Source organism: Aethalodelphis obliquidens, unplaced genomic scaffold (assembly GCF_003676395.1).
Source record: "Aethalodelphis obliquidens isolate GAN/ISIS:26980383/991018 unplaced genomic scaffold, ASM367639v1 scaffold53, whole genome shotgun sequence".
Taxonomy (NCBI): Eukaryota; Metazoa; Chordata; class Mammalia; order Artiodactyla; family Delphinidae; genus Aethalodelphis; species Aethalodelphis obliquidens.
This window is the reverse complement of record NW_020837997.1, coordinates 13,774,316-13,799,595: the sequence shown is the minus strand read 5'-3', so window position 1 is coordinate 13,799,595 and position 25,280 is coordinate 13,774,316. Positions and strand designations below refer to the sequence as shown.

At 62.1% G+C, this 25,280-nt stretch overlaps 1 protein-coding gene, 1 non-coding gene and 1 pseudogene across 2 annotated transcripts; 1 reads left to right on the top strand and 2 right to left on the bottom strand.

Moving 5' to 3' along the window:
- The first annotated feature begins 6,415 nt into the window (after nt 1–6,415).
- Nucleotides 6,416–21,823, top strand: EFNA2 (ephrin A2). The gene is made up of 4 exons (XM_027085993.1): nt 6,416–6,918; nt 17,293–17,606; nt 19,666–19,731; nt 20,392–21,823. Exons 1-4 carry the CDS (start codon nt 6,776–6,778, stop codon nt 20,511–20,513), a joined length of 645 nt encoding a protein of 214 aa, XP_026941794.1. The 5' UTR covers nt 6,416–6,775; the 3' UTR covers nt 20,514–21,823.
- LOC113609018 (uncharacterized) lies at nt 16,537–16,630 on the bottom strand (annotated as a pseudogene).
- Nucleotides 21,824–24,208: 2,385 nt separating the features above from the next.
- Nucleotides 24,209–24,334, bottom strand: LOC113609016 (U6atac minor spliceosomal RNA). Its single transcript, XR_003428479.1, has one exon. It is a non-coding gene; the product is annotated as a U6atac minor spliceosomal RNA (small nuclear RNA).
- Nucleotides 24,335–25,280: the final 946 nt, after the last annotated feature.

The following is a 25,280-nucleotide window of genomic DNA, read 5'->3' as shown; positions in this document are numbered from 1 at the left end:
AAAGGAGACAAAGAGATGGGGGAGAACTACTCCCACCTGCCTGGAAAAAGACCCTGCCAGTCATTGTTTTTGAGCCTAGGGAGAACTCCTATTCATCCAGCAAAGCTCCTGCTCAGGGCTCCCCTGTCCATAATGCCTTCAGCCTGGGGCCCCTAAGGGCCATGCTCTCTGCCTCACCACACTCACACCACTATTTTGGAGGTGTTTCCTAAGGAACCCCAGGCTGTAGTGTACGGGTCTGGAGCTTTGTGCAGCCCGAGGCTCCCTGTGCCCACCCTGCCTCTCCCCCATCAGCCTCTTGTGGAATCACTGATGAACCTGGTCCGCCATCCCAGGAAGCCTATTCTGGCACTCAGGCCTCCGTTCTGGCCATCTGAGATCCATCGTGGGTACCTGAGTCCCACTGGGGCACCTGACCCTCATCCCAGGCACCCCAGTCCCATGGGGGGTACCTCGGCCCCCATCCTGATCACCTCAGCCCCATCCCCGGAACTTGAACCCCTTTCAGGCACCATAATCCCCTTGGGGCAATCGACCCCCACCCTGGGCACCTAACCCTTTTCCCACCTGAGCCCCATTCTGGGCACCCGAGCCCCCCTGGGGTACCTGACTGCCCATCCTGGCCACCTGCGATCCATCCTGTGTACCTGAATCCCACTGGGGCAACTGACCCCCATCCTGGGCACCTGACCTCCTTTCCCACCTGAGCCCCATCCCGGGCACCTGCACCCCATTGGGGTGCCTCAATCCCCATCCTGGCCATCTGAGATCCATACTGGGCACCTGAGTCCCATCGGGGTACCTCAGTCCCCATCCCTGGTGAGGGGCTTGATGAGTTCCTCTGTGGGCCTTGTTTCTAGGCGGAGTCCAGCTCTGGCCTGTTCCCCGCCCCCCCCCCTCCCGCACCCTGTCATTGTGGTCCTGGAGAGTGGGAGAGGTGGGGCTGGCCTGTGGCTGCCCACAGCCTGAGGTCTCCCCGGGCCGCTGGCCGGAGGCACCGAGGCCGTGTCGTTAGCAGAAGCTGTCATTAGGAGGAGCTGCCACCAGGTGGCAGCCTTGTGCTGCCCGGCCTCTACCATGCTGCCCTGTCGTCTTGGGGTGGCCTGAGGCAAACCGTTGTACAGGTGGGGAAGTACTTCGAAGTCGGGGGCCCTGTTTCGCACGCCTTCTCGACCCCACCTTGTTGCCATGGCCACCATGGGATGGTCCCAGCCTGCTGCCCACTCAAGACCCATCAGCCCCTGTGGCCCGTCTACCTTGCAGTCCTGCTGATCTTCCTGGCCCGGCCTGAGCCCGGGTTCCTGCGGAAGAGCTGTCATGGTCAGCTGGCCACCCCTCTCTCCAGCCGGGGTCCTCTGCCTTGGCCCCCAGTTGGCTTCCTTGGGCATCTCTGTTGGCAGCCCCCGACCCTGCTCCAAGTCTGCTCACACTTCCTCTCCCCGCTCTGGTGCCCAGCTGCCGCCTCCAGGAAGTCCTCACTGCCCCTGCCACCCCCATTCTTTGGGAGGGTCCTGTACGGAGTGGCGAGCCGGTCCCCAGAAGCCAGGGAGAGTTGAGGAAGTGAGGCCATAGTCCCTGGGAGGCCCTGAGATGTCATGCCCGCTGACCCCCGGGCTCTGGCCGCCCTTTCTCCCCACCTGTTCCCCCTGTGGGTCTCTCTCTATGCATCTCTGTCTTTTTGTCTCTGCGTCTCTGTCTTTGAACCTCTGCTCGTCTCCCTGTTGGTGTCTCTCTCCATCTGCACCGCCTCTCACTCAGCCTCCCTGGGTTTCCGTCTGTCCCTCTCTGTCACTCTGTCTCTCTCCGTGTCTGACCCGCTGGGACACAATTTTTTTTTTTTTTGGGACACGCTTTTAACAGGCGCTCAGACACCGTCCGCGGCCCGCCCCCAGCCCCCCACCCCGTGATCTGCGCCCCTTTCCCACAGCTCTGAGCGATTTCTCGAGCTTCAAAAGGCACATTAATTACTATAATGAGGTCAGGAGAGACCCGGCGCTCTGCCATCCGGAGGCGGGAACACACCGCGTGCCCCCGCAGCCCCGCGCCTCCTGCCCGCCCCCTTCGGGTGGGGGGGGAGCCCCGCCCGCTTCCCGGCCCCTGCGCCTGTCAGCGCCGTCCGCGCGCGCACCGCGCCCCCGGCGTTAGTGCCGAGTAATTGGCAGCCCCCGCCAAGGTTAATGCACTATTAGCGGGAAGTTCTCTGCGGCTAAGAGCCGGGAGAGGGGGCCTGTCAGCGCGAGATGAAAGGCCCCCGGGCCCGGATGGTTGGAGGGCCGCGTGTGCGTGTGCATGCCGGCTCGGGAGGCCTTCCAGCACCTTCTCCGCACTCACACACGGGCACAGGCATGACACGGCTGCGAGGACAGGCGACACGGCTGCCAGGCGTGCGGGACGGACACAGGGCACAAGTCCACACGCGCGCACACACGGGTGTCGCCCGCAGCGGGTCCCAAGCCCGCGCCGGGTGAGGGCGCGCAGACCAACAGCCCGGCGCCCTCGAGGCCCCTCCCACCACCTCCATCCCCCAGCCCCCACCCTGGGAGTGCCCACTGGACACGCAACAAAGCAGCCCCCTCGGCCCGGGGGCCACGTTGGGGTCTCTGGCTCCCGGGAGGGTCGCTGTGCGGCTAGACGGCCTCGCCCCCAACCTCGGTTCTCCGTCTGGGGACTGGGGCCGGGAGGGGGCGGGGAAGCTGGTCAAGGCCAGGCGTCTTCCCTGTAGGTGGGAGCCCCTCTGCTGGTTCTGACGTGCTCTCCCTCGGACGTGGCCCCCGCTCCCCTGGGGTCAGCAGGCGAGGGAGTTGTGCCCTCCCTGGGGTTCCCAGGACCCCTCCCCTGATCCCCCATCCTACCCGGGGGCTCAGCCCCGCCCACGTCTCCTCTCTGCGCTGTCTGAGCCGCCACCTCCCTTCTCCACGCAGGCCTTGATGTCCTGGTCCCGGACAAGAGTGGCGGTCCAGGTGCCCACTCGGGCACGGCTCCACCCAGAGCTGTGCCACAAGTATGGTGACCATGACTAGCTATTTATATCTACGTTAATTAAACGTAGGTGAAGTCTAAAGTCCTGTTCCTCAATCGCACTGACCACATTTCATGTGCCCAGTAGCCATGTGGAGCTGCTGGTGGTGCCTGTGTTGGACTTGTCCATCCTTGTGGGAAGTTCTTTTGGACAGCGGTGGTCTAGCCCCCAGACTGTCAGGTGACCACTGGGAGGAGGGGGTCTGTGTCCAGGGCCCTGGGACTGGGAGGGGGAGGAGGGTGGAGAGGAGGGAGGGGAGGGGGGAGGAGGGGGGGAATAGCTGGGATGACGCCTGCTTGGTCCGGCGCTGGCCTGGCTGTGGAGCTTGCAGGAATCTGAGGTCCGGGCTGAGGTTTCAAGGGCCTGACTGGACACTGGACACGAGGGTGGGAATTTTAATTTACCAGCAAGAGAAAGGGACAGGTTAGTTTGTTTATGCTCAGTCACAGCCTGGAGAACTCTCCTTGAGACCCGCTCTGAACTGGTTCAGTGAAGCCCCAGACCCGCCAAGGCCCCCCGCCCTCCCCTGCGACCCCATCCCGCCTCTTGGAAAGCGCTCGAGCCGGAGTGGGCGGTGGACTGGGTCCAATATTTTCTGTAATGAGAAATTTTTGCCCGCATATTTTTAGCTTTCTCCAAAGCGCTGTGGCCTTTGAAGGTTGAGGGGGCAGTGGTCGCTGATGCCAAGCCCTGGGAATTCACCCTATGGGCTGGGACGACAGGTAATGGGTGGTGGGCACTGGGCCAGGGGTCAGTGGGCAGAGGGTGATGGGTATTGTGTGATGTGTTGGAGCTTGTGGGCGGTGGGTGACCAGTGGTGGGTCAGGAGCCAGTGGGGGTGGGCAGGGGACAGTGGGTAGGGGTGATCAGTCAGGGTTGGTGGGCGGTGGGCAGTGGGTGCTGGAGCAGGGGTGCTGGGCACAGACTAGGGGCAGGTCTGGGCCTGGCTCGGACAAAACCCTCCCTGAGTCTGAGGTGGACCTTTGAGCCCAGGAGTGCAGACTGCAGTGGACGGGGACAGACCCCATCAAAAACCCTGCCCTGGGTCTGGGCCTGGGGCTGACAGTCGACTCTGAGTGACCCCTGACCCTGATTGGGCCTTGAACCTAAGACTGACCCCGGTCCCCAAAGTGAGCCTGACCACTGACCCTTGATTCCAGCAGAAGCTCACTCCAGAACGACCCCTGACCTTAGCTGACGCCCCCTGCCGGCAGAGCCTGGAGGCTGGGATGGCCACCCACTCTGGGAGGCGACAGAGCCTCTTGGGGGCCCACAGCGGGACCCATCGGGCAGGGGTCCGCGAGGGCAGCTGGGCAGCTGTTCCCACGCCCCCGTCCCCGCCTTGCCCGGGGCCGGACCGTGGAGCAGCTCTGCCCTCCCCTCCCCTCCTCGAGGGCCCCTCCTCCGGGAGCACGGCGGGCGCAGGGAGGTTGAATGGGGGACGTGCGCCTTTGTTCCTGTCCCTGCTCGGGCTCTGACCTTGAGAGAGAGACAAGAACAGAAGGAAAACGGAGCTTCTGCTCAAATCCGCTCGGCGGTGGCGGCGGCTCTCGCCTCGGTGGCCCCTGCATGCAAATGAGCCGACCCATCCGGGCCTTTGCTGGATGTCCCCTCACCTGCTGTGCCCTTCTGTCTCCCACACCCCTGCAACCCTGCGGGTCCAAGTCCTGCTGGGTGTGACAGGAGAGACCCTCCACCCATCCATGAGGTCCCATGCCATGGAGGGTGCTCTCGTCCCAGGGCAGAGAGAGCTTCTGGGTGGACCCCTTTGCCGGCCAGGCCTGGCACCCCTGGGCTCGCAGCCCCTCTTCCTGGGCTCAGGCCCCACGCCTTCCAGAGTGGTCCCATCACTTCCCAAAGAGCCAGACCAGCCATCCCGGGCCGAGCCTGGCCTGTGTGGCTGGAGCCCCAGGCCCTCACTCCAGCGGTGTCCACATGGTCTGTTTGGGGCCTTGCCACGTGACCCTGGGCCAGTTCTGGTCCTCCCTCGGCCTCCCAGGCCTGCCCCACCCACCACCTGGGGGCAGGTTCCCACCCTCCTCTGTAGAGCCACCTCAGCCAGCCCTGGGACTTCAGACTTGGGCACCTGCAGTCAATGCACAAGACCCAGAAGCCAGAACACCCCAAACAGATGGGCAGAGCTCTCTGGAGGGCAGAGAACAGAGAACCTTGGGGGTGGGGGTTGGGGGGGTAACTGAAGTACAGGGAGGACGATGGGCCTTGAAGGAGGAACCAGAATTTTACAGGAAGAGCAGGGAAGGCCTCCCAGGCACGGTGCAGCCCAAGCAAAGAGGGGTGAGTGCCGGTAGGAGAGCAGGAAGCTCAGGGCACGTGTGGAACATGGCCACAGCATATCGGAAATGTGTAGCTGGGGCGGGTGCATTTGCCATCCCCGCCTGGCTGGGGCGAAACTTAGTTTGCCGGTCTCTGGCCTCTCAAGGTTCTTGCGAGGAGTTTGGATAATCCCTCACATGGGGACCTTCCAGCTCTTGGCTCCCAGACCCTGCGCCAGGCCTGGGAGAGTGAAACAAAGCCAGAGAAGTGGAATCTGGCTGGGCACCTCTGGCACTTTCCTGCCAGCACTTGGTGACAGCATACCTCCACAAACTCAGAGTCTGGTGAGGGAGACTATGGCATGAATGAGGACAGAATTGAAGGACAGTCTCCCAGTTCCACAGTCAGCAATTTGCCCCCTTCCTCCGGGAGTGGTCACTGAGTGCCCCGAACCCATCAGGCACTCCAGCCCTTTGCTGAAGCTGCACCCTCCGCCTGACGCCTTTCCTATCTTCCACCCTGGTCAGACACCCGTGCTCCCACCTGCTGTTGGCCTGGACCCAACTCTGGGCTGCGGGGAGTATTGGGCACCTACTATGCCTGGCACCCTTAGGGGCTGAGGTCAGGATTCCTATTTTGTTTCCTAGATGAACAAACAGAGACTCAAGGAGGAGAAGTGACTGCCCTGCGGTCCCCCTGGGTGGCAGCAGTTGGCACTGGCTTTGGACTTTGGTCAGCCTGACTGTAAAACTCTTCACCAGGCTGGGCGGGGTGGTACGGCATTGGCTGGGCCTGGTTTAGGATTTTGGGGTCTGGGTTTGAATGAGGGAGGGGAGATGGGGGTGAGCAATCTCTGTGTCTTCTGCTTCTGGCTCCAGGCCAGGCTCTGGAGACCCGCTTGGTGGCTTGAATGGAGGTGATCGAGAGCAACTCAGCGACCCCGGCCTGGTCTCGTGATGACAGGGGCAGATGCAGGGCCCCGCAGAGTTGGGGTGGCCGGGGGGCTGGAGGGGGCAGGACCCCGGGGGTGCAGGCAGCCCGACGGCGGCGGGGGACGCGTCCCGGAAAGTCGGGGCGGGGCGGGGGGTGGAGAGGTAGGGGCGCGGCGGGGGCTGGAGCCCCCCTCCCAGCCCCCGCGCGGCTGGGGCACGGCAGGAGGGGGCGCCCGCGGCCCTCCCGGCGCTCGGGCGGGACAAAGGCCGGAGTCCCGGCCCCTCCCCGGCGGTGCGGCGGCGACGGCCCGCGCTCTCAGAGTCCGAGCGGCCGGGCCGGCGCCCGGGGCGACCCCGGCGCCCCGCCCGCCGCCGCCTGACTTCTCCGGCGCCCGAGGTCGCGCGCGTTCAGGCGGGGGCGGCTGGGGATCTCCAAGCGCCGGCGCTCCCTCCTCCCGCCCGCCCCGCGCCCGCCCGCTCGGCGGCGGCGGAGGAGGCGGAGACGGCTGGCAGGCGGCGGCCAGGCGAGCGCGGCGGCCGGACCGGGGCCATGGCGCCCGCGCAGCGCCCGCTGCTGCCGCTGCTGCTGCTGCTGCTGCCGCTGCCGCCGCCGCCGCCCTTCGCGCGCGCCGAGGACGCCGCCCGCGCTAACTCGGACCGCTACGCCGTCTACTGGAACCGCAGCAACCCCAGGTGAGCGTGGCCGCGGGCGGGGATCTCGGGCGCCGGGAGACTCCGGACGCCCCCATCCCAGCCTGGTCTCCCGCCCCGGGCTCGGGGCGACCCTGCGCGCTGCCCCCGGAGTGGGGGCGCCCGCTTCCCACGGGCGCCCCCAGGGAGTTCCGGACCCCAGAGTTTGGGGGACTCGCGCTCCGTGTGCATCTACCCCCAGGGCGCCCCGCCGCCTGCAGATTTGGGCGCCCTGCGTGCCCCGGCGCGCCGCCGGCCCTGGAGTTTGGGGATCCCCTCTGGCACCCTCAGATGCAGTGCGGCCCTGAGTTCCCTCCCCGGACTTGGGGCACCGCATCTTCTGGCCTCTCCAGGGACCCCCGCTGGCTTTAGAGTTGGTGGGGATTCCCGGGAACCTTGTCACTGAGCCGCGCCCGGAGATGGGGGACCGTGGCCCCTCGGGGGAGGGGTCCAGGAGTGCGTTCTGCCGGCGGGTCCCCAGATGAACTTGGGGAAGTTAGAATGTCCCTCCCTACGGCCCGGCGTCCACATTCGCTGCAGGGGGTCCCTGGCTCCTGCTTTGCAGGGACAGAGAGACTGAGGCACCAAGGGGGTTGGGGGTCTGTCCCGGGAGTCCTGACCAGGTGGCGTCCTCTCCTGTCCTGGCGCTGGTGGGGAAACTGAGGCACAGAGGGGCCGAGCGGCTGGCTCAAGGTCACGGCCAGGGGAGCAGAGCTGGGGCAGGGACCCAGGTGGCCTTGTGCCCAGCCTGCCACGCCCGCCTGCCTGCAGTCCTCCTCGGTGTCAGGCACTGAGTGCCATCTGGGGGGCAGCAGAAGCCCTTGTTTGTCGAGTGAGAAAAGTTTGCTGGTGACTGACCACATCCTGGACAGCTGCAGACGCCTCGGGCCACCCAGGGTCTGGGAGGCTGGAGCGGGCCGGGGATCCGTGGGAGATGGGGCTTCGGGGTCCTGCTGCTCCCGGTCAGCTCCACGGTCGGGGTCACGGTCACATCGAGGCCAGCCGGGCTGCACTTGGGGGCAGAGCCGCTGGCCTCCTGGCCCCATGACCCTCTGCTACCAGTCACCTTCTCTTGGTTTTCAAGCGCCAGCCGCACCGCCTTCCACAGCCCGCCGTCCCCTCAGTGTCCCCCACCGTTCTCCATCCTCCGCTGGAAAGTTGCATAAAGGGCCATATTTGAGGCAGGCCTGGGACCAGGGCAGTCAGCGTCCTGGGTGGGGGCAGGGAGCACGCCCAGACACCCCCGTCCGTTGCCTGGCTGTGGGGTTGGGCCCCGGGGCCGAGGGCAGAGACCCCGGGCCTAGGAGGGTTGGCCGGGCCATCATGGAGCTGGTCCCCCATGCGGCCCGCCCCACTGGTCACATGTGGGTTTGATTAAGGCTCTTCCTTGCGGCCGAGCAGGGAGCCCAGCGGGCAGCACTTCCCCGGCCCAAGTTTTTGGTTTCAGCTCCGGAATCTCCGTCCCGGCATGGCCTGTCCTTTGTTCTAGCAAACGCCAGACACGCGAGGAGCCTCGAACGGGGACAGAAAGGGGTCGTTGGGGCTGCCTGCTGCCCCACCTGCCACTGGGCCGCAGGCAGGATCTCGGCCGGGAAGGAGGTAGCCCCTGGGGCCGGGCTCCGGCCGGCCACTCGGCCGCCTCCTGTTGCTGACCTGATAGCCCCGCTCCGAGCAGCCGTCCGAGGGGACGGCCTTGCTGTCCAGAGCAGACCCTGGCTGTCAGGGCCTTCCTCTCCTACCTCTCCTCCCCCTTCTCTGCCTGGGGCATCCTTGGTGGGAGATGACCTCCCCGACCTCTTGCGATGGGGTCTGGGGCCCTGGGGAGCCACTTGACCAAGAAGCCCGGTGGGGTCCAGAAATGGGGCTCCATCCATCGCTGAGGTTCAGGGGCTCTTCCAAAGGGGGCCTTGGAGGCCCGGGGGCCCCTCAGGAGGTTTCGTGTCCAGGGGTGTCTGGACTGGAATCTGCGTCCAGTGACAGGGTATGTGTCAGTCACAGGAGGAGGGGTGCTGTCCGGCCTTGGGGTCCGAGGGCACCCAGAATGGAGATTTCCTGAGGGCGCCCAGTCCCGGGGGCAGCTGCCAGGGTCGGGGGGTGCGGGGAGAGGTGTGGAGTCACTGAGCGGGCCCCACGCAGGAGGCGGTCCCGCGGGCAGAGACGGGCCTGTGCGGGGAGAGACGAGGATAGGGTCGAAACAGAGAAACTGGTGGTGGCGGCAGGCGGAGGTGACGGGGAACGCAGGGACGGGGGCCGTGCCGGAGACAGGGGTGCACACAAAAGGCACCGTGGGGACGGGGACGGAGCCAGGGCTGGGCGGGCTCGGGTGGTGGGCGATCAGGCAGCCAGCAGAGGAGTGGGGGTGGGAGGGGATGAGTGCGCTCAGGTGGGGGACCGCCAGGCCCAGGTGGCGCCGCAGTGAGGCCGGCCACCCTCGCCCGGCCGGGCCTGGTACCCGCGCCGAGGTAATGCGTATGTGGCTATGTCTCCCCAGTTGCGTTCTCCTGCCGTGCCGTGTATTTCCTGCACACGTGAGGCTGGCGGACGTTGCCAGGGAGCCCTGCACCCACCTCCGCCGCAGCCAAAGGGTGGAGCCCAGTCCAGCCACCTGGCCCCGGCACCCCGACCAGCCGGCTGTCCAGCCGTCTCTCTGGCCGGCCCCTGCCTGGGCCGGGCACTCCCGGGCTGGCTGCCGGGTGTCTCTGGACCTGTCTGCGGCCCCGGTGGGACTGGGCCGGGGGTCCTGGCTGGCTGCTCACGGGCCGAGCGTGGGACTGCGGGTGCATCTGTGTACGTGGGGGACCCGGGGGCACCCAGGAGTCTCTTTGGGCTGCAGGGTGTGTCTGCATGTGTCACTGCGTGTAGCTGTGTGTTCTTGCCCATGATTTTCGGGGGTCCTGGGGCCCTGGGAGGTGCAGAACTGTGTGTGTGGAGCACATGCGTCACCCTGCCACACAGACGCTCGTGTGCCTACGTGTGCACAGCGACCCTGGCCCTGGACGTTTGCACGCGCCCACGTGAGTGTGCCTGGAGTACACACGTGTGCGGGGTGCATGCATGTTTGCAGCAGTGTGTCTGGGTGTGGAATGTACGTGGTGTCTGAGGTGCGTGTGTATATCCGTGTGTGCAGATTGGCACCTGGGGAGCAGGTGCATCTGTATGTGGGATGCATGCATGTCTTTAGAGCGTCTGCGTGTGCGGCCCGGCTCTGGCTGTCCCGGGGGCTCCGGTGAGAGGGCAGACACTCCACACCAGTGGGGACACAGCTTGCCCTCCCTGCCCACCCGGCCACTCCTCCTCCGCCCCCTCCTCCAGCCCGGTGGGTTCCTGCTGGGGGGACGCGGCCAGGTCCCATGGGCACCGTGCCGTCCTTGGTGCAGAGGGGCCATCGAGGTTCAGAGCTGGCACCGGCAGGACACCCGCCGTCCCCGGGGCCCCCACCTGGTTGGGGGCCCGTAGCCCGGGTGGACCCAGCGGTGCGGACCCGGGTGGAGGCTCTGATTGCCCTCGGGTGTGGACAGCAGCCACGTTCGCCTCTCAAACGACCGGGTGGGAAGATGGCGACTGGGGCAGCATCTTCCCCATGGCGGGGAATGTCAGGCACCCTGTCCTTGCCAGCCTCGCCCAGGCCTCCGGGGAACCGGCTTTGAAGAGGGAGATGCCATATTTTGCCGCATGAGGCTTTTTTGTTTCCTTTGGAAGAGGCTCGACCAGCCGGCTTGCGGGGTGGGGTGGGGGGTGGCTTGGAGAGTGAGAATCCATGGGTCTGGGGGGCCGTGGGGGGCCGGGGCTCGGACTCGGGGATCCGGGAAGCCCGGCTGTGCCCTCGGGTGGGCAGCTTGGCTGCTCGGAGCCCCCGCGCCTCCTCCAGGAAGTGGGCCGGTGGGTTGTGGATGGCAGCTCTGCGGATGGCAGCAGGGCGCGGTGTGGACGGGCGAGGCATGGGCGTGACCCCAGGGAATCAGAGGCCCCTGAGGGGGAGAGGAAACCGACGCAGCCCCTGTGGGCAAGTGGGGGAGCCTGGGGGACCAGGCCCTCACATCTGCAGCAGTCGCGATGTTAGGGGGGAACCGCAGTGCGGGGCTGGGGGTTGGTTCTGAGATGCCCCCACCCTGTGGGGGGCCTGGGCGCTGAAGCTGGGGTCCACAGGCTCCCTGTCCCCAGCCCTGGTCCCTCCCTGCAGTGGGCCTCTCCCCTCCCCAGGCTGCTCAGTTTTCAGAGGAAGGACCCGAGGCTGGGGACCAGCTCAGGACGCAGGGCGGTGCGGGGGGGCCCTCCAGCTTGCCTGGGAGCTGGGCCGGGGAAGGGGCGGCCGTCTCTGACCTCGGGACCCTCCAGCAGACGTCCCGTGAGGTTCACGGGTCCCTCGAGGTCATGGGTTCAAAGGTGGTTTTCCTCGGGACGGCAGGTGCGTGAACGGGGCTCTGGAAGACAGGCCTCTTGCAGGGCCGCCGGCTGGTTCTGCCGCTCCCGAGCTGGGCCTGCTGGGGGGTCCCGCCTCTCAGCAGCTTTACTCCGGGACACCCCCCCTTCCCCTTTCTTCCTCCTCAGGACCTGGCACTCAGCCAGCCTTGCCCCCCCAAGGTGCTGCTTTGGGGAAATTGTCTCTTTGGAAGATGGGTCCAGAGGGGGCTTAGCTGTGTCCCCCACCTAGTGGGCCATGCGGGGAAGGGGCAGAGCCGCCTTTGTGGCTGCCCCGTGGCAGACGCGCAGCTGAAGGCTGGGAGCACAGAAGCCGGAGTCCGAGCTCTGCTCCGGCCGGCCCTGGGGGGAGTGCCTGTCCCCACACCCCCTCCCACGCAGGGACCCTGGCTTCGAGGGGCTCGTTCCACCGCCTGGGCCACGTTGCCCCTCGCCCGCCCCAACCCAGCCATGCACCCCCTAATCTGCCCACCCTGTGGGTTGGGCTCCCCCTTAGGCCTCCGTTTCATGGACCCAGAGAAAGTGACTCATCTGTGGTCATGAGGAAGCCGGGTCCAGTGGGGTGACCCCCTCCAAGAGGCAGCCACGTCTGGGGCTGGCCGAGGGGCATCAGGGACACCGTGCACACCGGGGGGCAGAGGAGGGTGGGGTGACCGAGGCAGGTGTGCCCCGTGGACCGTGCACCTGGGTCTCCTCCTGCCTCAGACCAAGGCCTGAGGGGTGGGGTGGCCCTGAGGCCCTCACCCTACTTTTCCCGCCCACCCAGCCCCATTTGTTTACCTCTTGCTTCAGCTCTGGGGCCCGTGCCTCAGTTTACCCATCCACACACAAGGCTATAATCGTCCTTTCTCAGCTGATCCTGCACCACCTTGGGGCCCTAATTTTCTGGGAGGTCCTCCCCACGTCCCGCCAGCAGGAGGAAGGAGGCCAGGCCTTGGATGGGGGACATGTCTTTTGGCCCCTAGAAAAGCTGGGGGAGGACACTGAGGCCTCAGGGGTCTTGCTGGGGGTGGCAGGCGGGGATGGGCGAGCTCGGCCCATGCTGGGCCTTGGGGCTGTTTGCTGGGATCTTTGTTGGCAGGTCTGAGCGCCTTTAGTAGGAGCTGTGCATGGACTCAGACCAGGGAGATAGAGGCAGAGCCACAGGGAGTGAGGGGGACACAGACTCCCCTGCCCGCCTTGCCTGTGCCTCAGTTTCCAGTCTGGGAAGGTGGCACAGCACCCCACCCCCATTTTGGGTGAGACCCCTAATTAGTGGCTTTTGCTATTAGCATCTAATGACTTGACAGTCGCCCGACTGGAGCTGATTAGCTGCGGGCTGGGTGTTGCTGGGGAAGGGGTGGTAGGTGGGTCGGTGGCGGGTAAGGGTCATCTGGGCTTTGGGGGGGGCTGCCTGCAGGGTGGACGTTGGCAGGGGGCCAGCAGGGTGAGCAGCTGGGGGTGAAGGTGTGGCGGGGCGGGGGCGGGGAGCCCTCTGTCTGGGAACCATCCCAAGTCAGTCATTAACCCCTTAGTGAGAATTTCTATCTCTATCTGCCACTCGCTCTCGCTCGAGTGGAGCATTTGCATATCAGGCTTCGGTGCTAAGGGAGGAAATGAAGGCTTTGTCTTGCTCTCACCAGGCTCCGTCTGGGGTGGGGGCCCACTCCCCTGCATAAGCGTCACCCTGAGCAGGGGCGAGGCGCCAATTTGGAACGGGAATGCCAACGCAGCAAGGCCGCCACTATTTTAGAGCAGGAAAGGGAGAAGAATGGTCCATTTAGGCGGCCAGAGCTCAGGTGTGTGTGGCTGTAGGCGTCTCCTGGGGACCCGCCTGTATGGGGTCCTCACGCCCCCACCTGGGGGCAGCTTTCTGCTCCCCATGACTCTAGCACCTCAAAGACCTCGAGTCTTTGGCCTTTGTTTGATTAGCAAACATATATCGAGCACCACGGTATACAGGGCCTGTGCGGGCTACAGGGAAAAGGGCGGAGAAGGAGGCCAACCCCCAGGATCCAAGGAAAGCAGACAATGGGCTGCTTAAAGGTATAAATATGATGATGTCCAAACGAGATGAGTTGGGAAAAGTAGGGAAAAATGTGCCAGGCAGAGGGAACAACATGTGCAAAGGCCCTGGGGTGGGGGCTTCCCTGGTGGCGCAGTGGTTAGGAGTCCGCCTGCCAATGCAGGGGACCCGGGTTCGAGCCCTGGTCCGGGAAGATCCCACATGCTGTGGAGCAGCTAAGCCCGTGCTCCGCAACTACTGAGCCTGCACTCTAGAGCCTGCGAGCCATAACTACTGAGCCCAGGCACCACAACTACTGAAGCCCACGCGCCTAGAGCCCGTGCTCTGCGACTGCAACAAGAGAAGCCCACGCACGGCAACAAAGAGTAGCCCCCGCCCGCCACAACTAGAGAAAGCCCGTGCACAGCAACGAAGACCCAACGCAGCCGGAAAGAAAAGGCCCTGGGGTGGGACCAGGGGCAGCCCGGAGGCTGGTGTGCCTGGAAGGGAGTGAGCTGGGGGAGCCAGAGGGCGATGAGGTTGGGGATGGATGGGGACCACACGGGGCCTCGTGGGCCTGGGAGAACTATGGATTTTGTTGTGTGTGGGGGGAGCCAATGGAGGGCTTTGAGACAGTGGGTCACGGGGTCTGATGTACACTCAGAAAAGTGAGCCCTGGATTTTGGGAGGCCAGGAGTCTGGCCGCCCTAGTGGGGCCCAGGCGTCCAGCCTCTGAGGCAGCAAAGCAGCTTCAGTCTCTGATGTTCTTCAGAAAGTGAGCTGGAGGGACCTGATGGTGCAGGTGTCACGGGGGGAGGGAGGCAAGCCTGATGGGACAGGCAGGAGGAAAGGGGAGCCCACCTTCTGGAGTCCGTTCTCTCCAGAAAGACCATGCGTGGAGTCACGTTCCCTTTCAGGTTGAGTATACACCCCTCGGCATCGTGCCAGGGACAAGAGGGAACGCTGAGGGCTGGAGGGCAGGACCAGGACTCCCCCCACGGCCCGTGGTTCCGCGTCACAGCCTCCCCTGCGGGGCCCACCTGGGTGAGGCTGGGTCCCTGGGCGGCTGCCGGGCCACAGCTGCCATCGATCGGCTGATCAATGGGGCTTTCAGTGGGGCCGGCAAGGGGCGAAAATGACTTTTCAAAAAGCCTGGAGCAGCTTCTGCATCGATTGTGCCCAAGGGGCCGGAGGACGGGCCGGTCAATGAGACGCCCGTGCCTGGCCAGCCATGGAGCTGCCTGAGGGACGGGCAGGGTCCCAGCCCGACCCAGGGCCGCCCCGCATGCATCTTTGTAGTGCCTGCTGTGTACAGAGCTGGAGTTCTCCCATCAGCCTCGAGGACCATCCCCACGGCACAGAGTTGGAATCTGAGGCTTTGAGAAGAGGAGCTGAGAACCCAGCTGGGTTCCAACCTGTGACTGAACCACATTTGAGGTTCCTCGGCTCCCAACTGACCCCCGAGACCAGACACATTTATTCTGCAAACGCCTTCTCACCTCTGCGAGAGGGGGTGGCCTCCCCGTCCCTGGACGAACCCAGTGGAGCAGGGAAGGGGCTGGAGGTGAATCCACTCTCCCTGCTCCCCATGCTGAAATTCTGCGGCCCTTGACCTCAGCCACAGACGTGAATCATCATGCTGGGTCCCTGCTGACGGCGGGGGAGACTCAGGCACCGTGAGCTGGTCCCCTGTCTCCGTCATTCCAGTTCTGAGTTCCCAGGACCCCTCGCCCCCACCTGGCACAGTCTCACGGGTGGCGGGGGGCCAGCCGATGCCATCTGATAATCCAGCCCCCCTCAGGTGCCAGCACCCGGCATGGAGGCTGCCTGGCTCCCTCCCATGGGCCGGGGCGGCTGGCACGGTGGGCACGGAGGCAGCGGCGTGGCTGGGATCCTAGCAGCCCTCCCTGCCTCCGACCCACACTGGGCCTCAGTTTACTGGCCGATACAGGGAGTAGAGGAGGCTGGGGGAGCCCGCCCCCAACCCTCTGATGCTCAGGCCTTTTATGTGCTAATAACCCCTCTCGGGAGGCCCCCTTGTCCCCCCTCGATACAGGCCACATTTACATGACAGGGGCCTGGGGCACCACGTCCAGGAGGTCTAGGGGCTCCTGGTGCTGTAGCCCGAGGCAGTGATGGAAGGGGAGCTGCTGGTCCCTCGCCCAGCTGACCTCTATCCTTGACAGATGAGCCTGGGTCAGGGGCCTCCCCCCAGAGAAAGGGGTGCAGGTTGCATGATAGTGTGGGGAGACCTCCAGAGCAAAGCCTGGGAGGCAGGGCTTGGGGGTGGAGGTGTCAGGGGTGGGGAAGCTGGTGGGGTGACCAGGAAGTTGGAGGCTCTGGAGGAAGAAGGAAGGATGTCACACAGGATGGAAGGGGTGGAACTGGGGGTCTTGAACCCAGGGCACCCCTGAGTTGGACTGAGCGAGGGAGGGCCTGAGCATCCTTTATGCCAAACCCTGCCCCCTCTGGGGAAACTGAGGCTAGAGGAGGGTCAGAGCTTGCCCCAGAGAGGCTGGGAACACTTGGCCTATGTCCCACACTGCCCTCGGCCTTCTTTTTTTTTTCGGTACGCGGGACTCTCACTGTTGTGGCCTCTCCTGTTGCGGGGCACAGGCTCCGGACGCGCAGGCTCTCACGGGCCCAGGCGCTCTGCAGCATGTGGGATCTTCCTGGACCGGGGCACGTACCTGTGTCTCCTGCATCGTCAGGCGGACTCTCAACCACTGCGCCACCAGGGAAGCCCCTTTTTTTTTTTTTAAACATCTTTATTGGAGTATAATTGCTTTACAATGGCGTGTTAGTTTCTGCTTTATAACAAAGTGAATCAGCTATACATATACATATATCCCCATATCCCCTCCCTCTTGCGTCTCCCTCCTACCTTCCCTATCCCACCCCTCTAGGTGGTCACAAAGCACCGAGCTGATCTCCCTGTGCTATGCGGCTGCTTCCCACTAGCTATCTGTTTTACATTTGGTAGTGTATATAAGTCCATGCCACTCTCTCACTTTGTCCCAGGTTACCCTTCCCCCTCCCTGTGTCCTCAAGTCCATTCTCTATGTCTGCGTTTTTATTCCTGTCCTGGCCCTAGGTTATTCAGAACCATTTTTTTTTTTTTTTAGATTCCATATATATGTGTTAGCATACGGTATTTATTTTTCTCTTTCTGACTTATTTCACTCTGTATGACAGACTCCCGGTCCATCCACCTCACTACAAATAACTCAATTTCATTGTTTTTTATGGCTGAGTAATATTGAAACCTTTCTAGTAACGAACTATAGAAATGATTCCTGAAAGTATAGTCTTGCCCTCGGCCTTCTTGGCAGGCAAATCTGCAAAGGAAAGCTGAGGAGGCTGCATCTGGGGATGGCGTGGGGGGCTGCCTGGAGGAGGGGGCATCGAAGTCAAGTAGTAAGGTTTTTGGAGAGGGGCTTCCTGGTGGGGGGGCGGACATCTTGTGCCAGGCCTGTTGCGGCTGAGGGGCCCAGATGTGGATTCTGCAGCCGGTGGAGAGACTGGGGGGGCTCCGAGTCACGTGGTGCCTGCTCGTTTGCATGTGGTTACGCAGAATGCCTGGCGGCAGCCCCTCTTCCCCAGCACCCACCTCGTGGGCTCAGCGCTAGTCCCAGTCTCAAGGAGCCTGCTGTGGCCTTGGTGGGGCAGGGTTGTGCCAGGCAGGGGGCCGTGGGCTCGGACCCTGGCACCTGTCTGTGGGTAGGGTGCCCGCCCATCGGTCCCCGAACCCCTCCCCCTTCCCCATCTCTGACCTACCCCTTTCTACCTGCACTGACCCGTCCCCACCCGCCTTCGTGCTTCCTGTCCCCTACCCCGTCTCCTCCCACGCGCTGACCGCTGACCCCTCTCCATTTACCCTATCCCTGACCCTCCCCTTCTCCCTTGCACTGATCCATCATCCGCATCTCGGGCCCCGCCCCTACCCCCGCACTGACCGCCGGCCCCGCCCCCAGGTTCCACGCGGGCGCGGCGGACGACGGCGGCGGCTACACGGTGGAGGTGAGCATCAACGACTACCTGGACATCTACTGCCCGCACTACGGGGCGCCACTGCCGCCGGCCGAGCGCATGGAGCACTACGTGCTGTACATGGTCAACGGCGAGGGCCACGCCTCCTGCGACCACCGGCAGCGCGGCTTCAAGCGCTGGGAGTGTAACCGGCCCGCGGCGCCCGGGGGGCCGCTCAAGTTCTCGGAGAAGTTCCAGCTCTTCACGCCCTTCTCGCTGGGCTTCGAGTTCCGCCCGGGCCATGAGTACTACTACATCTGTGAGTGGGGGCGGGGCAGGGGCGCGGGGGGTGGGGGGCCCTCCTCCGCGCTGGCCTCTGTCTCCGGGCGGACGCTCCGGTGGTCTCGCCCTCCTCCCCGCAAGCCCCCCTGTGACCTCGGCCTCTGGATAAGCCTCTGGGCCTCTGGACTGGGACCATGTGGTCAGCCTGTCCCACACTGAGACCAGGGGTGCCATCCCCCCATTGCAGGAGGTGGGAAACTGAGGCCTGTGGAATCTTGAGGGAGGGGGTGAGGGCGACCAACCCTGGACATGGCAGGGGTCTCCCGGGCCCACCCCCCCATCTCCCAGCGGCCCACCCGCGCCCAGATTCCCCGAGGAGCTTTTCACTGTCGGCTGGTGGCGGCCTTGGGACACTGCGCATGCGTGCCCCGCTGTGAGCCTTGCGGGGGGGGCCGGCTAGGCTGCCCCCACCTGTCCTGGGCATCAGGGGTTCCCAAGGGGCCCCTTTTTCCTTCCCATCAAGTGCCAAGGGCAGGGTCTGGGGAGGCGGCAGAGTCGGGGCTGGGTTCAAGTTCCCGTTCAGTGGGGCCTTGGCAGACTGTAGTCTGAGAACCTAAACCAGGAACACTGGGGTCCAGGCATCGCCCCTGCCGAGAGGGGGTATCAGGGAGCCAACCTTGGCATCGGACTTATGCCTCTCCCGAGGCAGTGAGACTTCAACGGATTGTGGGGTCCCATTTCTCAGCGTCCTGGGGGCTGATGGGGAGCAGGTGGGAAGGGGGGTCTGCCCCCGGGGCTTTGGAGAGGAACCCAGCGCCTCACCACCCCTGTTCCTGCTGAGTCAAATTAAACTCTACAAGGCTCCCATTTCCTCCTTTCTCTGCTCTATTTGGATTTTTTCTTTTTAATTCAGGGAAGAAGGGGGTGGGGGAGGGGAAGAAGGTGCTTAAATTAAGTCTCCGTAATATAAGAAAAATTACATTTTTCTTTCCGAGACGGGAGTTCCATAAAGATAATTATTGTAATTATTCGTCCTATCTCTGTGATGAATGTTACTTTTATTACGTGCTTTTTATCTTCATCTCCCAGCACGAGGGGCTTCTGGGGGGCGGGCAGAGGTGATGGCCGCAGAGAGGACCGGCCGAGAGCACAGGCGGGGGCAGGCCCAGCCGCAGCCGTGTGGGTGCCCGTGCCTGTTCACGTGTGTGAGCCCCGCCATCCGCAGGGCCTCAGGCCTCCCTCCCTGCCCCTGTCCTGGTCCCTGAGCTCCTCCCTCCTGACTCATGGCTGATGCTCTGGTACCTCCCCCGCCCGCCAAGTGGGCCAAGAAGCTGGGAGCCCTATGGTGGAATTTTAGGTGTGAGGACCCAATGCACTTCGGCCTGCACATGACTCGGCGGTGTGGGTCGCTCTCCAGGTGAGGCCGGAAGCTGCCTCCTTCCCAGGGGTAACTGGGTTTCCGGCGTCACCCAGATGGAAAGAATGATTTCCAAAGCAACTTCCATGGGCCAGATGAGGTCCACATAGGGGGTGACTTGCCGACAGGCACCCTGAGAGCAGGGCTTTGATCCCTGGTCAATCATTTGGTTACACTGATTTTTTTTTTTGGCTGTTTGATTTTTGTTTTGTTTTGTTTTTGGCCGTGCTGCACGGCATGCGGGATCTTAGTTCCCCGACCAAGGATGGAAACCGTGCCCCTGGCAGTGAAAGCTCAGAGTCCTAACCACTGGACCGCCAGGGAATTCCCTTTTTTTGCTGATTGGAAACACACCTATTTTTATTCATCACCTTTGAACTTTGCCCTGTGATGCCCTGGGGTGAGATGGAGCCCTGGGGTGACATTGACACCTCACCTGACCCCCGTCTCTGGGGTTAGGATTCAGCAAAGTGAGAGGTAGGGGAAGAGTGCAAGAGGACTTCTGGGAAATCATGGGCATTGTGTCTGGGGCTTTGATGTATGATGAGGAGTTTTATGGGTGGATTCCCCAACCTGGGGTCAGGGTTGGGTTACGGGTGTAGGGAAGGGCATACAGCCCCAAGAGGTCTCAGGCACCAAGAGCCTCCTGCCCTACTAACCCCCAACCCCTCTCTTCCAGCTGCCACGCCCCCCAATGCTGTGGACCGACCCTGCCTGCGGCTGAAGGTTTACGTGCGACCGACCAGTAAGTTCTTGGTGGGGGTTCATGTAGGGTCCTTAACTCACAGAACCCAGTGAGTCATCAGCGGAGTTAGGAGGCGGTCATGGCATAGCCTGGGGAGTCCCACAACCTTAGCGATGGCTGGGACAGGCCCTGCCTGAGCCTCTGTTTTTCCATCTGCAAATGGGGCCATTTCAGACCTTCAAGAATGAAGGTTAAAGTCCATGGCTGGGCTTCACTGAGGCCGAAGCCCCCTTCACCCAGTGAGCGGGTATCACGGAAGTTCTCTGAGATGGACCAACGGGTTTGTGTTCTGAGCTCCTGAAACATAGGGAAGGGGGGTCCTGCAGCCTCGCCACTTCGCCTGGAGCCTTCTGTTTGCCATGCTCTGCATTGGAGGCACAGCCTCCGCCGAGGTGGACAGAGATCTCTGTGCCCTTGGAGGTGCAGTGACATGGAGATTTTTTTTTTTTTTTGGCTGCTCAGTGCATATGGGATCTTAGCTCCCTGACCAAGGGTGGAACCCGTGCCCCCTGCATTGGGAGTGTGGAGTCTTAACCACTGGACCGCCAGGGAAGTCCCGTAATGGAGATGTTTAACAATGTCAGGTCGTGGTGAGGTCTAGGAAGCAGGGTGGGGGGTGGGAGGCCTGCCACTGACCCCCCTGTCTCCCTGTCCCCCCAGATGAGACCCTGTATGAGGCCCCCGAGCCCATCTTCACCAGCAATAACTCATGCAGCGGCCTGCGCAGCTGCCAGCTCTTCCTCAGCACCGTCCCCGTGCTGTGGACCCTCCTGGGCTCCTAGTGCCCAATGGGACGTTGGCCCCGCCCTGATGGCCCGCCTCCGAGACCAAATAGAGACGCCGCTTCTCCCACGACTGGTGCTGCTTCGCCGGGCAGGGGGCCGTCCACCCGCCCCAGGGCTGGAGGGGGGTGAGGGCAGCCGAGGTCCCCCCACCCCGTGCCAGAGGGGCCGGGTGTCTGCTCAGCTGGCCATGCTGTCTTGTCCGGGGGACCTGCTGAACCCTGGGATCTCTTGGTGACGTTGGTTTCTGTTTTTGCTTTTTAAGTGTATTTTTCATGGTTGCATCAGAAAGACTTGAGCTTTTAATTTAATTTATTCCTTGCTGTCATCTGTGACTTTGGGAAGGAAACAGAATAGACAGACGGGGCAGGGATCCCTGGCCCCCTTGAGGGGAGGGGGATTGGGGCACCCCTGGCCTGGTCACTCCATTTATTGGGTCCTGGGTGGAGGCAACCATGGAATGGAACCCCAGGTGCCATGGGACAGGCTGGCCTGAGGCAGAAGGGGTGGGTGGTGAGTCCCCCCGATTCTGGTCCGGGGCCCTCAGACCCCTGTCCTGCCAGCTCTACCCTCCTCCCTCCTGGTGATTGTCTCCTAGAGCAGAAAACCACGGGGTTTCACCAGCAGCCACCATGGAGCCCCGGCACCCTCAAAATCATAGCATTACAACGTCTTAGAGATGACGTAGGCCCCACCTGTCCCCCCAGCCTCACACAGTCGCCCCCGAGACCGAGAAGACATTATATTTCTGTAAATAGAGCCAGCAAGTATATACTGTGATTTATTTTTACTGTATTCCTGAGGATGGACTGGAATGTTTCTTTTTCTCTCACCCCTTCATGGGGGGGGGCTTTTATTTTGATGGGGGGGTTGGGGTAGACTTTTTAGCGTAGAAGCCGCACTTCAAAATAAGCTCCTTTGTCTGTGAGACCCCCTTCCCTCTACCGTATGACTAATAATGTTTGTAAGAAAAGGGAAAACAGGACAAAACAAAACGGGGGGGGCGGGGAACATCACCACCAAAAAAGAGATACCCCCTCCCCAAAACACTCTAATGAAGTAAACAGCGCATTTATACAGATTTCATATTTCTACCCGCCTTTCCTGATCTGTGTTTTATATATATTATATATAAATATATATGGCGTGTGGCCGCCGGGAGATGGCTCGGGCACGCCAGTGGGGGACTTTTGTAGGGGTCGTGGGCGTGCGGCATTGCCACGCCTGGAGCTGGCGACGGGCCCCGCCCCCCCATCACAATCAACTTTGGATTCTGTATTTTTTTATAATAAAAGAAGCGTAAGCATCCAGGCTGCGTGTCTGTGTTGGGGCCGCAGGTCGGGTCTGGAATCTGCTGGGGAGGGGTGTCTTTAAGGAATGTCTGGAGACCCCGGGGCCGGTTGTGATCCTTTGGTTTTGTGTATCGTTGGGGTGCCTGGTCCCGAACTGAGCATCTTATGGGGTGCTGTGCCCTTCATACCACCCCTAGGAGAGGGGAACAAGCCCCTCTCCCCTGGGGCAGCTGGGAGGATGGAGGGAAGAGATGGGGGCTGGCTTCTGAATACACAGCAGGGGCTTGTTAAGTGTCTGTCACCCGATGCACCTGAGCAGGTGGGAATCCCTGGACCCCAGGGCCAGTCAAGACCTCCTGTACCCTTGTCCTCACTTGGGGGCAGTCCTTGGGTTCTATGACAGGTCTTTTAGGATCCAACCAAGTTCGGTGCCATCTTGGTCGCCAAGCTCTGTGGAGGGGTGACTCAGTTTCTCCAACTGCTCCAGGCAAGGGTGGGGGTTTGTCATCTCGAATTCCCTCCTGGCTTTCCAAAAGACACGTGTCAGAGTCTTCTGGGCTCCCAGGGGCCTTCACCCCAGCCTGGCCCCGGAGAGGCACAGAACAGGGCGGAGAGACTGGGGCCTCGGGGCTGCTCCTTGCCTCAGTGCCACCCGCAGGGACTGCGGTGTCCCGGGCACAATTAGCTGAGAGGGAAGGCTCGCAGCTAATTAATTCGGTCGTGCTGGGTCCAGCGACGGGGGCTGCCTCTTAATGAGGCCAGGAAGCGGCACAAAGACCCCTGTGTGCGCCCCGCCTGCCCTGCCCAGCAGCAGTGGGACGGAGGGTGGCCACTGCCGAGCACCACGGAGGGAGAGCCGAGGGATCCCCCCACTCTGTGGAGAGGACCCCGAGGCTCAGAGAGGGAGGAGGCCCCCCTATGTCCACCCCCGAGACCCCTTGCTCGAACACCCCAACTCGACCACGGGGACAGAGGAAACTGGAAGGCGAGGATTAAATGCAGGGGTCGTGGGGCAGAATCGTAGCAGCTAACTTTGATTTTGTTATTTAAAAAAATGTTATTGAGATATAGTTCACATACCACACAATCCATCCGTTTAAAGTACGATTCCACAATTTTTATCCATTCACAGGGTGTGCAACCATCACCACTATCTAATTCCAGAACATTCCATCACCCCAAAAAGAAGCCCCCTCCCCCTCCCCACTGCCTGACAACTAGGAAGCCACTCTCTGTACCTCTGGATCAGCCTGTTCTGGACGTCTCTCATCAATGGAATCACACACTGCGTGTCCTTCTGTGTCTGGCTTCTCTCACTGAGTATCGTGTTCTCAGGGTCCGCCCACGTTGTAGGAACGTCAGGGCTTCTGTCCTTTTCATGGCTGAGTGATGTTCCCGTGTGTGGAGGGATGACTTTCTGCCCATTCACTCTTTTATGGACATTTGGGTTTTTTCCTTTTAGCTATTCTGAGGACTTTTGAGACAAAATTTTAACACAAAAAGGTGACCTTGGATGGGTAAGTATAAAAATAGCTCTATTCCCACCGCGGGGCCTTTGCACATGCTGTTCCCCCCTATCTGGTGTGCCCTTTCTGCAGACCACTGCTTGACTCTCTCCCCCAGCCCTTTCATAAGGGGTACATGTCCCTTCTAGACCTCCCTGGCCAAGTGGCCCTCACCCCATCCCCCTGCTGTCAAATCTCTGATTCTTCTTTTTCTTTTTCACAATAATGTGTATTTATTTACCAGGCATTATTTACATCTAATTTACCACATGTTTTCTTTTTTTATTAGATCTTTATTGGAGTATAATTGCTTCACGATACTATGTTAGTTTCTGTTGTACAACAAAGCAAATCAGCCATGTGCATACACATGTCCCCACATCCCCTCCCTCTTGCGTCTCCCTCCCACCCTCCCTATCCCACCCCTCTAGGCGGTCACAAAGCACTGAGCTGATCTCCCTGTGCTGTGCGGCTGCTTCCCACCAGCCAAGTATTTTACACTCGGTAGTGTATATACGTCGATGCTTCTCTCACTTCGCCCCAGCTTCCCCCTCCCACCCCATGTCCTCAAGTCCATTTTCTATGTCTACCTCTTTATTCCTGCCCCGCAACTAGGTTCATCAGTACCATTTTTTTTTTAAATTTAGATTCCATATATATGTGTTAGCATACGGTATTTGTTTTTCTCTTTCTGACTTCCTTCACGCTGTATAACAGACTCTAGGTCCATCCACCTCATTACAAATAACTCAATTTCGTTTCTTTTTATGGCTGAGTAATATTCCATTGTATATATGTGCCACATCTTCTTCATCCATTCATCTGTCGATGGACATTGAGGTTGGTTCCATGTCCTGGCTATTGTAACTAGTGCTGCAATGAACATTATGGTACACGTCAAAAACAGTGGTTAGATGCCACGAAGTAGGTGGCAATGCCTTAACCGTATGCGTGTTGTCAGGCCCAAGGGCCTCTTCCATCCTGGTCGAGGGGAGTGCTGACCTTCTCTCCTTTCATACAACGCAAATCTCTGATTCTTTACTTGTCCGTTTTCCCCACCGGCTGGGAGTCCCCAGAGTCCCACCATCAGGAGTCTCCCCCGGGACTTGTCATCTGCCACCTGCACAGACACGCGTGCACACACCTGTGTGGAGGAACCCCATGGCCGCGCCCACCTGTGCGCACCCCTGTACCGACACATGCTTGCGTTTGGGGCCTGGATCTCTCAGGGGCCATGCTGTCCATCACTGGTCACCAGCCATGGCCTCGGGGGCCACCACCAAGGTGCAGAGTGGCCCCTCACTCCTGGGGCTGCACTGGGCACAGTGGGGTACCCCCAGGGCAGCCATCGGTAAAGGGGTCCTGTGCATACCCAGAGGATCCCCAAGGGCGGGGGGTCAGGGAAGTGGGAAGGGGGGGGTCCTGAGGTTTCCCCCACATCCTGACGGTCGCTGTCGGGTGGAGCCAGGCCTCCCGGTCGGGGCCCCCTCAGATTCATGGCCGCCCTGGCTTGGGGGCATCAATGCCCACAGTCACAGGAGAGCACCCCACAGCCCTTCCCCTCTGGGCCCCTGAGTCCCTATCTAATCTATGCCGCTGTCTCAGGAGAAGCCCCAGGCCACACCCTGGATCCCCGACCACCCCCCCCCCGCCGTGACCGTGACGAGGGGGCTCACGCCTTGCCCTCTGGACTGATGGGGACCACCCTGGCTTTCAGGGGTCCGATCAAGTCCCTTGAGCACAGTCACGCAGTGGGTCATGTCACTCGGAGGAAAGGCCACCATCCCGGGGGCTCTGGGGCTCACGTCCCCAGTCTAGGTGCTGCCGCCCCACCCCACCCCCACTTCCCATGTCAATGCCAGCGCCCCCCAGCAAACAGTGAGCACCTACTGTGTGTAGCCAGGGCAGGGCCCTCCCTCTGCCTGTGGCATCAGGGCGAGGACAGTGGGGCCAGCCCCGGTGGGCCCCGG